Here is a 15,525-nt window from a genome sequence, read left to right on the forward strand (position 1 = left end):
GTACTGCAGGGTGTTTGTGACGCCAAAGGGAGGTTTACTGAGGTCTATATTGACAACCGGGGATGCGATGAGGCCCTGGTCCTGCTCAGATCCACCATGAACCAGCTGGTCCTGTCTCCACCAGCTGGGTTCTGCTGGGTGGAGGTTCAGACTCAGACCTGCAGCACCAGGAGCCATTATGACTCCAGACTGACGACCTGCTGGAAGGAAGAAGCTTTATCTCAATAACCAGAAACACAAACATGAACACAGTGAATTCTTACTATAACATCACAACAGATCAGTCACAGGAAGCCTCTCTGGTGTCATTCAAAGTACAGAAACAGGTCTGACACCTTTGATCAGGCCTTCAGATTATGCCTCTTATATCTATAGCTTGTTTGGCGTCACAGCCGACCCTGCAGATGTCCCAAAGTCTCTGAGGAGGACAAAAAAAAAAAAAGAATCACACTCTACCAACTCAATATATTATTCATACGTGCATTAATTGAAGCACGGAAAAATAAACCTCCCTCCATTCACATCTGGCTGCAGATCACCTCTGGACCAGGTTCTGGTTCCTCAGTAAAAAAACATGAAAAAAACATGTCTGGAAGCAGCGCGACCACGGGAGAACTATGAAAGGAACTGGAACATACCGTTTGGAATCATTTATTAATTATTTAGGGACAAAATATAATTTACATCAGTCTGTAATTCAGATAATTTTTAGGCCAGCAGAGAAGGCTTTGCAGGCCCTGACGGCCCACCACTGGCTCTTGATATGTTTTTATGTAAATGGGACTACGGATGGAAATTAGCATCAAGCTACAATCCGACATGTTGACATGTTTCAGCATGTTCATTAATGTGCACTGTCCCATTCAAATAAACAAATAAAATTAAATCAAATTAAAAAAATTTACTCTGAAACAGATTAAACTGGACCAAGACACCGTTGGATTCACACAAAATGATCAATATCTTCTGTTTAAGCACAGCGGAGAGTCACAGCCTGCTGCAGCCGACATGCAGCAGCTGAGCACCGGGTCGCCTCCTGAAGCCGTCCGGTCCCCAGACGTCCGAAATCGTTGGAAAAAAAATTCAGATAAGCTTGATGTGAAAAGACTGACTCCATATCGACATTCTAAACAGCTATATTCTCGCCTGAAACACCGTTAAAACTACATTCTGCTAAACAATAACGCTAATATTTCAGAGTTTTTTTTAATCACCGCTGTGTGTTTACACCTCTGGCATGTCTTGCGAAATGCATTCTGGGTAATTTTGCTTCTCAAGTCTGCACAAGTCTGGTCCGATGCAGACTCGGTAAAGTGGGCGGAGTTAGTCACATCCGGGTATTTTATGCGTACTTGGTGAGATGCGAACTTTGGCTGTGTTCGAAACCGCACACTGCCTACTACATCCTTCCATACGCATACTATCCATCCTGCATCCTGCTTACTCAGTCCATCAGACAGTATGCAAAGCGTTTACACTACAGCAGACTACATAATACATTGCACTCCTCCCCGAGCTGAAATCGACCTGCTAAAGCTGATTTCACTTTAGCTCTAAACTCTTCAAATGTACAACTTCATCAAGACTTTTTTTTTAAATTAGGCGACAAAGTGGTCGTTTAGAGGCCGACTATGTCGTTTATTTGTCCAAATTCCAGCCGTTTATGATTAACTTGACTAACCGGGCCCCCCGCCCGGCACGGCGCTCAGCGCCGTGGCCGTGGCAGTCGGGTCCCCCGACCCGGCGGCCCAGCCTCCAGGCCCGGTCGAGCTTTAGTGGCGGGCGACCATGGATCACGCCGCCGGCCGCCCGCGCCACTCCGACCGGCTCCCCGCCGACCCGCTCGGCAGCGGGGCCGAGACGCGCCGTCTCACCCAGCGGTCCTACGGAGCGGGCCCGCCCCGGGCGTCGCACCGAGTCGGTTCCGGAGGTCCGGTGGCGGACCCCCGGGCCCCCCGGTGCGGCGCGGCACCCCAGCGGTGGCCCGCCGGCGAGCGCAGAGTTTCTCACACCTTACGGGGCCGGACCCCCCACCACACCCGCCGGCCGCCAGCCGGCGCAAGCTCTGTCTGGCGCAACCGCTGTCCGTCGCGTTGCATCTTGGGCAATTTCAGTATGAGTAGTGAACACACGATGTCTACTCAACATTTCTGGCGAATGCAGTATGCATCCGGGAAATTCTTGCATACTCAAAATCGCATACTGCCAGTGTAAACACACTGCATACTCAAGTTAGTATGAGTAGTAGGTAAGTATGCGGTTTCGAACACAGCCGATGAATTGGAACAGTACTTGGTCTCTGGCTGATGACGTTTCACGAGTCTGTGAGTTCACAAGTACAGAGAAGTACGCGTATTGAGAAACAGCCACAGAGGTCAAAGGGCATCACACTGGCAGACACAGAGGTCAAAGGGCATCACCCTGCAGACACAGAGGTAAAATGCCTGCTGAACCACTGAACAGAATCCATTAATCACCAGAGCAAACTGGAAACATATTTAGGCCTAAACAGAGAATACCTGGCGGCAGAATACCTGAGCACTGAGACCGACCCGCAGCTCAGGAGATCCTGGACCAGGTCCAGGCTCAGCATGCACAACCTGGCCACCAGACAGACCTGGACCCCCCCAGAGAACAGGCTGTGCCCCCACTGCACACAGGGTCAGGTGGAGACCGAGCTACACTTCCTGACCGCCTGCCCTCTATACTAGGACCTCAGGGACCCCGACTTCCCCCTCTTCACTCACACACACACACACACACACACGCACACACACACGCACACACACTGACTTTCAGAGCAGGCCTGACATGCTCAAACTGCCATACCTGCTGGGGAAGTACAGCAGTGTGAAACACAGCAGCCAGGTTTGTGCACGGCTGTGAAAGGAAAAGAACTGAAAAACCAGACCAGACCAGGACCCAGGGGCGGATTTACCATTAGGCGAAACTAGGCAGTTGCCTAGGGCCCCAAGTTCCTGGGGGCCCCATAAAACTCCTCATACACTTATGGTTAATATAGTTATTGCTTATTTGTACACATTAATTATGTTTTGATTGAAATCCTGTCGCTAAAATGCCAGCAGAATGTTTATTGTATTATGTGTGTCTCGGGGCCCCCCTTCAGTCTCCACTACATTGGATCAGTCCATCTTACTGCGCATGTGCAGAGAGGATCCAGGAAGACAGCAGCAAAACATACGAAAACAAACGGCGCGAAGACAAGAGAAGAGCAGAGCAGAGAAAAGAACAGAAAAGAAAAAGATGATGAAAAGAAGCTACCCCAGCGGTGCTGAAAAATGAAGGAAAAAGGAGGAAAGCAGAAAGCTGCTCTCAAAATGCCCCAAAGTGACGACATACTTCACTGCGGCAGCGGCTAGCAGCAGCAACCTACCACAGCCCCAAGCCAAGTCGGCCCCCGACCAACTCCACCCCAGCCCCCGACCAACTCGGTCCCAAGTAACTGTTCCAATGGAACAGAGCACATTTAGAGCAGCCGCACGTTGTTTTTATTTTTTTTTAATCCTCGTGAACGTCTGTGTGCCTCTCTGCAATCAGCGGATGGTGCGTTCAGGAGCGTCGGAAAATGAATTGCTACTGAAAATAACCGGGGTTACAGTGGCTACACGTGAAGGATTTTGTGTGAGCCCCCCGTCCCCCCCCTAAACTGACGCCTATGTGCAGATGGTTTTACTGAGACAGATGTTGCAACTGAGGCTTTACTGTTCATGGTATTTATCATGTTCAAACTTGATCAAAATAAAATACAATATTCACAACAACCAGCAAGTGTAACGGCGACGTTGATACCTGTTTGGGAGGGTCAGTTGTCGACGTGTGGAGATGAGCAACTAGTGAGTATCAAAGTGGCGTGTGTGTTGTCTTCTCATTTCAGAGGGCCCCATTCCTGCCTTTGCCTTGGGCCCCAAATTTGTTAAATCCGCCGCTGCCAGGACCAGGGCCAGAACAAGAACCAAGACCATTTTGATTCTGGGAATGAGGTGATGTGATGTGTAAGCACATGGAACTGGTCCTGCGTTTGTATATAAAAATAATAACACTGTGAACACTTTACAGCCATATTGCACACTGGGACTGTCAGTACGCAGAAAGTACAAAAGAGACAATACGTTTTTATTCTTTTAATTTTATTCTTGTTTTGTGGTATTTGCACTGACTTGCACTGTTTTCACTTCAGTGAAGTATGTAAACTGTTTATATCGTGTGCTTTTTTATGTAACGCTTTGGCAATGTGAATGTGTGTTTGCCATGCCAATAAAGCTTCTTTGAATTGAACTGAATTGAATTGAATTGAACCGGGAGAGAGAGAGAGAGAGAGAAACAGAGAGAGACTCTGCAACTAGTATTTTGTAGTTCTCTTCTTCCGTATTACTTCTTTCCAGTCCTCTGATTGGCTGCCTCTCTTGAAACTCCTCCCCCTCCACCGTGTACCGTTGTCTGTCTCTCTCCAAACACAGATGGCTGCTGGACCCGCGTAAACTGGAGATCACGAAGAGGTATAGCCGTTTTTTTCATATAAAGATGCTCTCCCTGTCCTCCTACTGTTTCTATGTGACCCGTGTGTGCTCTCCGGTGGAAGCACCGCCACGAGCGGATCCGATGATTGGTTCGTGACCCCATTCTGGCCCACTGTGGACGACCGCGGCCTAGCACGTATTCACAGCCCCGGTTTTTCCTGAATGCGGTCACCGGCCGGTTGAGGAGCTGCTCGGTGGAAGGGACGGAGGTGGCGCAGCTGATCGATGGAGGGGGTGTGTTCGTGTGTTTTGAGGAGAGGCGGAGAGAGTGTCTGCTTCTTATTTTATCTGTGATCACACTTTAAAAACCCCAAAGAGATCCTACCTGGAAATACTGCTAATATGTCCAGTTATTCAGACAACAAAGTAACTTTATCAACTATGAATTTATTTAAATCTTTACTTTACGGTCAGAAGTGAAAATTCTCAATGAATTTAAATTTAAAGAAAACAAAAAAGAAAACTAAACAAACAAAACATGAAAGAGAGTTAGCACAATGTCCTCAGAAATATTTATCTTGGCAAAAATGTAATTAATGGATCAAAATCTAAAACAAATTGTAAAATAGGGGTATTCTTCCTTATTTTTGTAATGAACAAAAAAAAGACATCCATTGTTTTTATATTTGGGCTAATTTTTAGAAATATTGACTTAAAGAGAAAGAAAATGTTCACAGCATATTCCTCTTTTTTCCTTCAGTCCTCTTAGTCTGTCCATCCATACTTTGCTCAAGAGCTGATCTTTCCCACTTTTAAGTGCCAGCTTGGCAGAAGGCACACATTGCTTCCCACAGGTCACCAACACGATGGGAAAAAAAAGTATTATTCCTGAAGTTTGTCTGTAAGAATGCAATATGCAGAGTTGGGAAGACCACGTGACCTACACGCAATGCATGATGGACAGGGGAGGCCGGAAAATGTAAACAATGAAATCAAACTCTATTACCTGCAAGCAGACTACGATGTACTTACGGCGTACTACTCAATTCAGTGATTCAAAAAACAGAAGGACGTCTGGATAGTAGAAAAAAAAATGTACAAAGTGAGAGAGCACCGCAGGACCCCACGGAGAAACACTGACAGAAAAGGGGAAGAAAAGGAACGAGGTAAAAGTCTGAATGGAGTGGAGCCGTACGAGCACGCCGACTGTATAAAGCACGTCAGCGTGCTGCCGAACTTTCAGCACACACATCTAAACCCTTAATCTGAGTGACTCCTTTGACAAGATCGTTGACCAACTGTTCAGTTTTCCTCTGAATGCTCGCTGCACGGCAACAGGACGGCTGGAACATTTATTCTAGGCTTCCTGAGTGCAGCTTCCTCATCGTACAGGTGGAAATTAGTCCATGGCTAAATCTGGCATATTTACACAACTACTGATTTGATGTTGATGTTGATCAATATGCATTGCCCCTGATAAATAAATAAATAAATAAATAAATAGATAATTAAATAAATAATTAAGTAAATAAATTGCCATGGTAGAAAGTTCCCTCTAACACACCAACAGCTTCTCCATTTCTGTATCTTTTCAGATGGTTAGTCTGTAGCAACTCGCCTGTCTTTTCCAAAGCCAGCGATGAGCAGATAAACATCCAACAGCAGGGTGATTAACAAACAGATCAGAAACATAAAAGTGAGGCCAAACCTGACTTTTATTTTACCAAGAAACCTTCCAACAGAAAACCAGACACTCGTCGCTGCAGCGCTCCTCCTAATAACTAACAGAAAATGGCGCATGCATGCCGCGCATCATTCGCTGTGAACAAAAAACAGTGTGAAAATATATGTTACATATTATGTATATTTTATTGTACCGTATTGGCCTGAATATTAGATGATGTTTTTTTCCAGAAACTGCATCCTCAAAAGTGGGGTGGTGTTATAATCGCGGACTTACGGTAGATGGTCAATACGCATCCGCGCCGCTAGATGGAGCCAAAGTATCAGTGAGCAGAGAGCGAGTGGAGCGATGAAATGAGATCAAATGATCTGATGAAAAATGGCGGATCATCTGGAACAAAGGGGCTGAACGCTGGACAACTGAGCAACAGCAGAGGAGAAGTTATGATACCAACTTTAAACTGATGGTGATCAACGCAGCAGAGTCATCAAACTACTGCCAAGCTGCAGGAGATCTGGTGGAGCAGAGCCTCGTTCTTATTGGAGAGCACAGAAAAAACGCCTACAGATGCTAACGCTATGAGAAAAGCTTTCCGTGGTCCCAGAGCGACGCTTCAGAGAGACTGATAGAAGGGTGAGAGAATACGTCTCTGAAAGACAGAAAGACGGAATGTCCACCACCAGAGCCTGATTCAGCTGAAGGCACTGGAAAGTTATTTACATCTTTTATGCAGTTTGGACCCCTTGAGGTTCTTATTTGTTGCTTATTTTGAGAAAGAGAATATATTTTTTATTCAATACTGTAGTAATATTTTTTCATTTTATATCTCGTGAAATGTTATCTCAGTTGTGAGTTTTTGAGTTTATAATAATTATATAATAAGATCGTTTTATGAGTGACCTTACTGTCTTCAGCATTTTTTTTTTTTCACAAAATGATCTTTGAAAAATAGGGGTCGTTATAATCGGAGTCGTCTTATATTCAGGCCAATACGGTATATACCTTTCTCTTTTCTTTTTGATCACTTGCCTCTGACAACATATTTTGTTTACTTGTATTTTAAAAAAATTAATTAAAAGTTCCCCCCCAAAAAAAGAAAACGCTGCACAATTCGGAAAGTCATGAAATGAACCTCAAATGCTCCTCAATGTCCAAAAAATGTTCCCAGTCCGAAGCGCACGTCTCGACTGAGTGGGCCGATGGCAGATATTTACTTGCGTGCTATAAACATTCCCAGTCCTCTGGTCCGTCTCCTCTCCAGTCCTCTGGTCTCTGCTGCGTCTCCTCTCCAGTCCAGCAGCTCTGTGGAAATGTAATCCAGCGATTCCAAAAAACACAACAAAGTTCTAATCCCTTAGGCTCAGATCCCACCGGCAAACACTGCAGGCTGTTAGCTGATAGTAGCAGCAAACAGCCCATGCACCTGACAACCCATCCCATGACTCTTTGCAGCAGTGACGTCACACTTCCCATCTCCATTCTGTCTGAGAGCAGGCTGTTGGAGCCTGTTCTTGTTTTGACCTCAGAGAAGAAGTCAGCATGCCATATGCATATACTCAGCATGACAGATACATTGACCAGTGCAGAGCTTCATTATAAATATCTTCACAAAACTTTGAGCAAAACTGGCAGATTTTGGGGAATTTGATGAAAAAAATCCTGCTTGACATAATTTTACAACCAAAGGCGGCGACATGTCTGGGCTAAATGGTCATGCCGTTTTATTTGTTTTCTGTTTTTCTCATGACCTTTTTCTGCAGGCTAGCTTCCAAGGTATTATTTCTTTGTGACAGTTCAAGTGATGAGCCCATATTTAGTGGGCTTTAAGAGCACTGAGGTTTCCTCCTTGTCCTGACAGTGCCTGACCATGAACCCCAACCCTGAGCCCTAGTCCTGACAATGGAGGATGTAGCTTTGGTAGCTGAAGCAGCATTTTTCAAGATTAAAAATATAGAAACAAAGTGACCAAGTAATGTGGCCTCTGATGTTTTTTTGGCTTTTTACTGCCCGAGTGAATTTTAGTAACGTCCTGTGACTAGGGATGCACATGGTTAACTGTTTAACCGTTAACCGATAACAGGATCTTTGACCGGTTAATACTATCGTTTTTTGTTTTTTTTCTTTAGCCCCAGCTGGAGCGGAGCTCTCCACAGAGCCCTGCGTCTTCATGCAGCTGGCATTATTTACAGATATCAATGACTGCGCTGCAGATGACTCCTTCAGTCACTGATTAATTCCAGGTGCCTTCATGTTGTACAGTAGGGGAGGGTGTGTGTCTTTGTGCGTATTTATACATGTGGCACAAAACCGGCGTTACATTGAATATTATTTTTTATCTCCAGACGCTGCGGGTCGTCCAGATTCACAGTGAAATGGTTTGGTATGAAGCCGCATCATCCAGATAAATATTAAGCTCATCAGAACTGTTTAACAATCGGATTTCAGAAGCTAAAACTTTATTTAGGAAATTAATCAGAACACACAAAGAAATCACCAGCGCGCTCACTCTCCACATAATTTTAAAAACAACAGGAGATGATTGAAGCCTACAGTGCTGTTAATTACATCTAAATCTTGTAGTTTTTTTTCCATTTTAGATGAGAATTTGCTGTCATTGTAAATCTGCAGTTCAGCGCTGGACAGCGCCGAGTCCGTCACTCAGCTCACATTTCCGTGTCGGAATAGCGGTATTTGGGAATGGTGATCTGTCTAAATGGTGGTGCGGCAGCATGTAGCCACTCAACAGGGCGTTTAAAGGAACGTCATGCTTCACGTCGCTTTGGAGTCTCGGCGCTCCACCGATGCCACGCTCTTTCTGTGCACGTTCCATCCAGGCGCAGTGTTCCACACATCCTCCAGAAGCTTTTCCGGCTCTACAGACTGTTTATCTGCTCCTTTATTACAGATTATTTAGAGAAAATTAAGCACATACATTGTCAGTACGTTATCATTTAATGTTAAAATTTATTTAGCCTTTTTTTTTTTTTTTTTTTCTGAATCGCGGGGCGGCGCCGAAGCGATTCTGTCGGCAGACCTTCTCATCCCTCCAGACAGTCTGCTGTCTCCGTCCTCCAGATTTTCACTCTGGTGTGTGGAGCGATCCGGCTGGAGCTCCGTCTGCCTTCGCTTTTACCGTCATGTTTTGTTTGCTGAGGCGCTCTGGCGATGCGTATACCGGCGTCACCTGCGCGCATCACGTCCGCGGATCGGTCTGTGCAGACCAATGCGCGACGCACACCCACGCAGACGGGCCTTAAATCGAATCGGTTATTAAAGGCGCTATCCGCGATTTTAATTTTAGCAAAAATTAATAAAAGCAAAATGTACTACAAACCACCACAAAAGTCCCACATCCATTGAAAACCCAGGATGATAAAAAAAAAGGCAACAACGCGTTCGGCCCGATGGACACTGTACCGCCCCCCTCAGCGCATCTCCCGACACAAAACGCAACAGAACCAGAGATCCGTCTGCTCCACCCCAACATATTGGGCCTCATATGAAACTAGAAAAGCTGCTCTGTAAAGGCGCTATCCGTGATTTTAATTTAACCAGGTCGAGAAAAATGCTTTTTACATCATGTACTAGCAAGTCCATGCTACATTTCTGTGGAAAAAAAAAATCATACATTGATCAGCGTGTTTTGGATAGCTAACAGACCAGCATGGAAGCCGAAGGAGCAACCAGCTACTGTCTGTATTGAACATGTAAAGGTACTGAACAAGGTATTGAACAAGGTAAAATCTGGTTTACTGAGACGAAGGGGCCATTTATTTTGAACAAAAAAGAGTCGAAGTGGCTTCTGCTGTTTCCTCCGGAGGATTGTGCACGCGTACGGGATGTGCATGTAGCGTCGTGCACGCTGAGTGGGAGCAGAGCGGAGGGGAGGGTTTTCTCAACGTGAGGAACCAGTCAGAGAGCTCGGGGGCGGAGCCAACATTTCAAACTGAAGTCAGGGCTCAGAATTGTGCAGAATCACGGAGAGCTCCTTTAATCGGTTAAAAAGCGTCGGTTATCGGTCATAGAAAAAAAATATAAAATGTGCATCCCTACCTGTGACATTTCCTTGTTTTTACTCATCAGGTCTCTTTCCAGACTTTACCCTGAAAATAATTGTGTTGTCAAAGGACAAAGCATGGCTTTTGAGGGGATCAAGAGTAAAGGAGGAATAGGTAACTTGCTGCACAAACTTTTGTTTATAGCAACACAGTAATATTTAACTCCTCTTCACTGCATGGAGCCGTGATGGGAGCCACCTTTCCATTTTCCTGATGTGCATGTTGACGTGTTGTTTCAGACTCGGGGATGGATGGGGACAGAGGCCTGGTGGCCGGTCGGAGCCAAAGAGAGAAGAGGAGGTCCTATAAGGACCTGTTGAGGGAGGAAGAGGAGATCGCTGCACAGGTGCGAAAGTCCTCCAAAAAACGACCAAAGGTAAGGCAAATGTCTTCAGATAGTGCAATTTTACTGAAGACTTCCAGGATATCTTCAAGTGTAATGATTTTTTCGTCATTTCAAACCAGGATCAGGAGCTTTTCATGCTGGGAGGAGACTCGCATAAAAAGAAGAAGAAGCACAGCGATGATTACTATTACAGAGGTGAGACGACTCATTCTAAGCTTGGAAAACCAGAATTCACACACCAGAAGAGAGCGACAGGTTGAACATTTTGGTCACCCATGGTCTGATTGTGTCAAAAACACTCACAAAGAGCTGAGATGGAAACACGTCTACAGAACTGGAGGGGGATTGTGTTTGTTTGATTTTGGCAGCTCCAGTCACCATGCAGACCTTTCCTTCTTCCTTCACTCGCTGGAGCTTATTTATGCTGAACATTAAATGAGGAAAATGGAGTTTCACTCAAAGTTGACAGACTAGTTTGCTAAATGCAGTTTTCTAGAAGCTCAATCACTAAAAATTATGACAGAAGAAAAAATGGCTAAAAAGTGTAAAAATGGTGTCAAACTGAATTTTTTTGACTCATTTTTGAGGCGACAGTAGCTCAGATGGTAGAGCGGGTCGTCTCATAACCGGAAGGTTGGTGGTTTGATCACCGCTCCCGCAGGTGTAAAACTGTCGTTGCGTCCTTGGTAGGGATGTGCCAATTTACGATATAATCGCGATTTACGATGTTGCACAGCCGAGATTATCATATCACGTCATTTACAATATATCGTCTGTTTCATTTGGAGACAAGCCCGTTACTGAAATAAACAGCTATTGATCTAACCCAAGGTGTCAAAGCCTCTGCAGCAAAATGTACTACAAACCACCACAAAAGTCCCACATCCATTGAAAACCCAGGATGATAAAAAAAAAAGGCAACAACGCGTTCGGCCCGATGGACACTGTACCGCCCCCCTCAGCGCATCTCCCGACACAAAACGCAACAGAACCAGAGATCCGTCTGCTCCACCCCAACATATTGGGCCTCATATGAAACTAGAAAAGCTGCTCTGTAAAGGCGCTATCCGTGATTTTAATTTAACCAGGTCGAGAAAAATGCTTTTTACATCATGTACTAGCAAGTCCATGCTACATTTCTGTGGAAAAAAAAAAGTCATACATTGATCAGCGTGTTTTGGATATCTGGCCCCGCAAAGCGCTGCCTGAGGATTCAGCGTGACGACCTCTCTGCTCCACTGGCAGCAGCAGCAGCAGGGGGGCGGAGCCAGGCCGTCTGCAGCGCGTGCACAACACCGGTAAACAGACCAGCATGGAAGCCGAAGGAGCAACAGGGAAAGTGGCGATACCTCCACTTGCTGTTACAAATTCATTTCTGCAGCTACTGTCTACATTGAACATGTAGTGACAGGGTGAATCTGGTTTACTGAGACGAAGTGGCCATTTATTTTGAACAAAAAAGAGTCGAAGTGGCTTCTGCTGTGTTTCCTCCGGAGGATTGTGCACGCGTACGGGATGTGCATGTAGCGTCGTGCACGCTGAGTGGGAGCAGAGCGGAGGGGAGGGGAGGGTTTTCTCAACGTGAGGAACCAGTCAGAGAGCTCGGGGGCGGAGCCAACATTTCAAACTGAAGTCAGGGCTCAGAATTGTGCAGAATCACAGAGAGCTCCTTTAAGATGACAGCAGGCAGAATATTCTCTGAGCCGACCGCCTCTCCTCAGCGGCCAAACAAACCCAAAACCGATCTTTCCATTTCACAGCCAGCACCTCAGATCGCACGTTTCTCACACAGTTCTTCACCCAATATCAAAGCTATTCACACCAAACACAACATGTTTATTTCCTTACCGTTTTGTGGTCATTTTCCATCTATCCACGCTCTCCTCTGACCAAAATTGACTTCATAATCCTCTGCAGTAGTTACAGTGCGTCATGCGCCTGAATGTTATTGTCGCCATCTTGTGGGCCTGTCGTTAATCTTGGGAGTTTAAATGAAATATGTTGACGTTCTGTGAGCTTTCATACGATATGTTACATGTGACTGAGGCATAATCCAGCTGGGAGACATTTTTGAGCGTGACGCAGTAGTGCGCACTGCAGAGCGAGACACGCAAATGGCAATCAGTGATTTTTTATTCTGAAACATCCACATTTATCTTCATTGCGTGTTTCTACAGCTCACTGCACATTGTTTTTGTTTTTTTCTTGATGTGTTTACATGTTGCAAAGGGGATTTTTTTTTGTTTTCCCTGTCATAATTGGCTTTTTTTGTATTGATTATATATACATGATTTATAAATATATTTCAGTTGGAAACTAAATGTTATGGCTCAGTCATTTCTTAAAAAGTATTTTATACTGTGCACAATTATAAGTTTCTGCACAAAAACTGTGCAGAAACGTATAATCTAGTGGCGAAATGTCAGAGCCAAAGGCTGCATTGCATACAGATTCCTGTAGTGGAAATTAAAAGTATTTTAAAGTCAGATTCCTTTCTAAAAAGTTATAAACCCACTTAGTATAGTTTGGCACAGGTTGTCTCCAAATGGCCAAATGAAGGGTTCTCCTGGTTCTGTCCAAACTAAACACTATAAAATCTGTGTGCTTTATGCTGATCTCATGAAACCTGGTCCAGTTGTAGTCCAGGAGCTGCTGAATGTCGTCAGCGGCAGCTTTATGGCTGCTTCATTGTTATCATGGTGTTTTTCAGTATGGAATCTGGAAAAAAAAAGAAAAAATAGGCAAGAGTAAAAGTTTCATTTTTTCCCTCTACTCTATCAAAATTTGCTCAGGCGTGTTAAAATGCACAGTGTTGTTGACAGATGTTGATAGATTTCACAGTGTTTTTGGGTATTTTCAATAGTATTAAAAGCAATGCGCCAATATCGTGATAATATCGTGAATCGTGATGTTTTGGGTCGCCAATGTCGTGATATCAAATTTTCATATAGGCACTTCACCCACCTTGCCGAAAGGCCAGTTCACACTACAGGATTTTTTCAATCTTCCCCGATTCAGAGACACACGAGAAGGCAACAGAGGACAGATCGCACCCCATCTTCCTCTCCTGGTCTTCTAGTGTGTGTGTGTCGCTCTGGAGCAGAACACACACCAGCAGATTCTTCATCAGAGATTCGGCTCCTCACTCCTCCAAATCTCGCGTCGTCCAACATGACTTTGTGCTGTTTCCCTTCATTGCTGTGTTTAACATTCATCTCCACTTTCAATAATAAGTGGAGAACTCATTCATTCCCTCAGTTCATTCATTCACATCAGTCTTGCTCTGTCAGCGGGGCGCATGAACACGGACTGTCAGCACCTTGTCAGAAAATTTAAATGTTCCAGTACAGAAGAGGGAAACAGTTTCAGATCATTTTCTTATGATTTACCCTCCACATTTGATAAGAATTCAGCCTGTGTGTGTGGTTTTTTTGTTTTTTGTTTTTTTTTACTTTTGACTCCTGAGTGGAGCAGTAGAATAAAGTTATTAGCGGACCGTGACAACGAAAGGCTACTTTTTTAAATTGCCAGATATCTTAAAGGTTGTATAGAAGATCTTTATTACTAACAAAAATGAATTAAAGCTAAAAAATGGCATTACTAAGCTGCAGCAGCCTTGTTTTTATCATGATCAAAAAAAATAAAATAAAAATTAATCAACTCTGGAGGTTGTAAAATCAATATTACTTTAGCCAATCAATAACGAGGTAGCCTCGTTATCTATTGGTTTTCTAACGTGTCAATCAACCTCTCTACATTTTTAGCGTAACTGTCATGCTCCTACGCACTTTACCGACCCCCCCCCTCCTGTTGTCGGCACAACACTCCCCCATGCGCTCCACCCCACTCCCCCCATGCTAAGCTCTGCTGCCGCAATCAACACCTTTTCACATGCAGACTTGAGACAATTTTTCTTAATCATAGCTACAACGTGCTGCCATTTGGCGAAAATGTATGTTTAATCTTAAAACAAGACTTGTATGAAAAAGTCCGGAGAGTGAGGGGGGGGGGGGGGTTGTTCACGTCTGCAGGCTGCAGCCACACAGACCAGCTGTGAGCTCCGAGCGTGAGTCTGCTCCAGTCCTGCAGCTCCACACAAACCTCCCCGTCCTCCTCTGATCCACCGAGACCAGGGACGGCTCAGGGACAGGGTTTGGCACAAGTACAGGATTTTACTCATATTGGCTGTGTTTTGTGTTGTTCCAAAGGACACGTTGGTAGCTATGTGTTAGCGCTATGATGCTAAGTTGCTACATGCTACTTGCTACTTTCTGCGTAAGGAGGAGGCGGTCCTCCGGAGAGAGCAGGGGAGGAGGGGTGTGGGTCACGCATGGCAGCATTTCAAAAAGGACTAACTGTCACTGGATTTCTCCCTCCGTGGAAAATCCTCTATACAACCTTTAAATCATTCTTTTTGTCCACAGATTTGATAGTTTAAATCAGAATAAAAACACGTTGAGCTTTGATTAGGAAAAGTTTGATTATACGTCCGCTCTGTCTCTGAAGGCACGAAGTCAGCAGAAAGTTTTTTTTTATTATTATTATTATTATTATTATTATTATTATTATTATTATTATTATTATTGTTATTATTATTATTTCTTCCCCATTCTTCCGTGATGGTTAATAATTGAGATGAATTAAAACATTGGGATTATTGCAGGACTGGCGGAGATGCAGATGAATGCATTAAATCGGAGTTTGGGTCTGAATGGAGGAAATCCAGTTCGTCCAGGAGCGACAGGATTATCCATCACTTTCTCCAAGGCTGAGTTCAGAGCTCTGGCTTTTCTGTTTCACTGTCATATATAGTGAATATATTTCACAGACATATATTCATCCAGCTCTGACAGCTGAGAGGGGATTTTTTTTTAAACAGCGGCACCTTGGTGAGACGGAGCTGTTCAGCCAATCAGAGAGCTTTATTCCGGGGGTGTGGACAGTTCTACTCGGAGCTGA

At 44.6% G+C, this 15,525-nt stretch overlaps 1 protein-coding gene across 2 annotated transcripts in view; it reads left to right on the forward strand.

The window, feature by feature from the left end:
• The first annotated feature begins 4,456 nt into the window (after positions 1-4,456).
• LOC115385351 (HMG box-containing protein 4-like) overlaps positions 4,457-15,525 on the forward strand; it is a 30,306-nt gene continuing 19,237 nt past the window's right edge. Inside the window, exons 1-4 of one of the 2 annotated variants that reach the window (XM_030087333.1) lie at positions 4,457-4,517; positions 10,246-10,334; positions 10,460-10,596; positions 10,686-10,761. In XM_030087333.1, coding sequence (XP_029943193.1) covers positions 10,298-10,334; positions 10,460-10,596; positions 10,686-10,761 — 250 coding nt within the window. In that variant the 5' untranslated portion in view covers positions 4,457-4,517; positions 10,246-10,297. The remainder of the gene's footprint in view (positions 4,518-10,245; positions 10,335-10,459; positions 10,597-10,685; positions 10,762-15,525) is intronic. The other variant, XM_030087334.1, reaches the window with a different exon arrangement.

This window comes from Salarias fasciatus, unplaced genomic scaffold, assembly GCF_902148845.1.
Source record: "Salarias fasciatus unplaced genomic scaffold, fSalaFa1.1, whole genome shotgun sequence".
NCBI lineage: Eukaryota > Metazoa > Chordata > Actinopteri > Blenniiformes > Blenniidae > Salarias > Salarias fasciatus.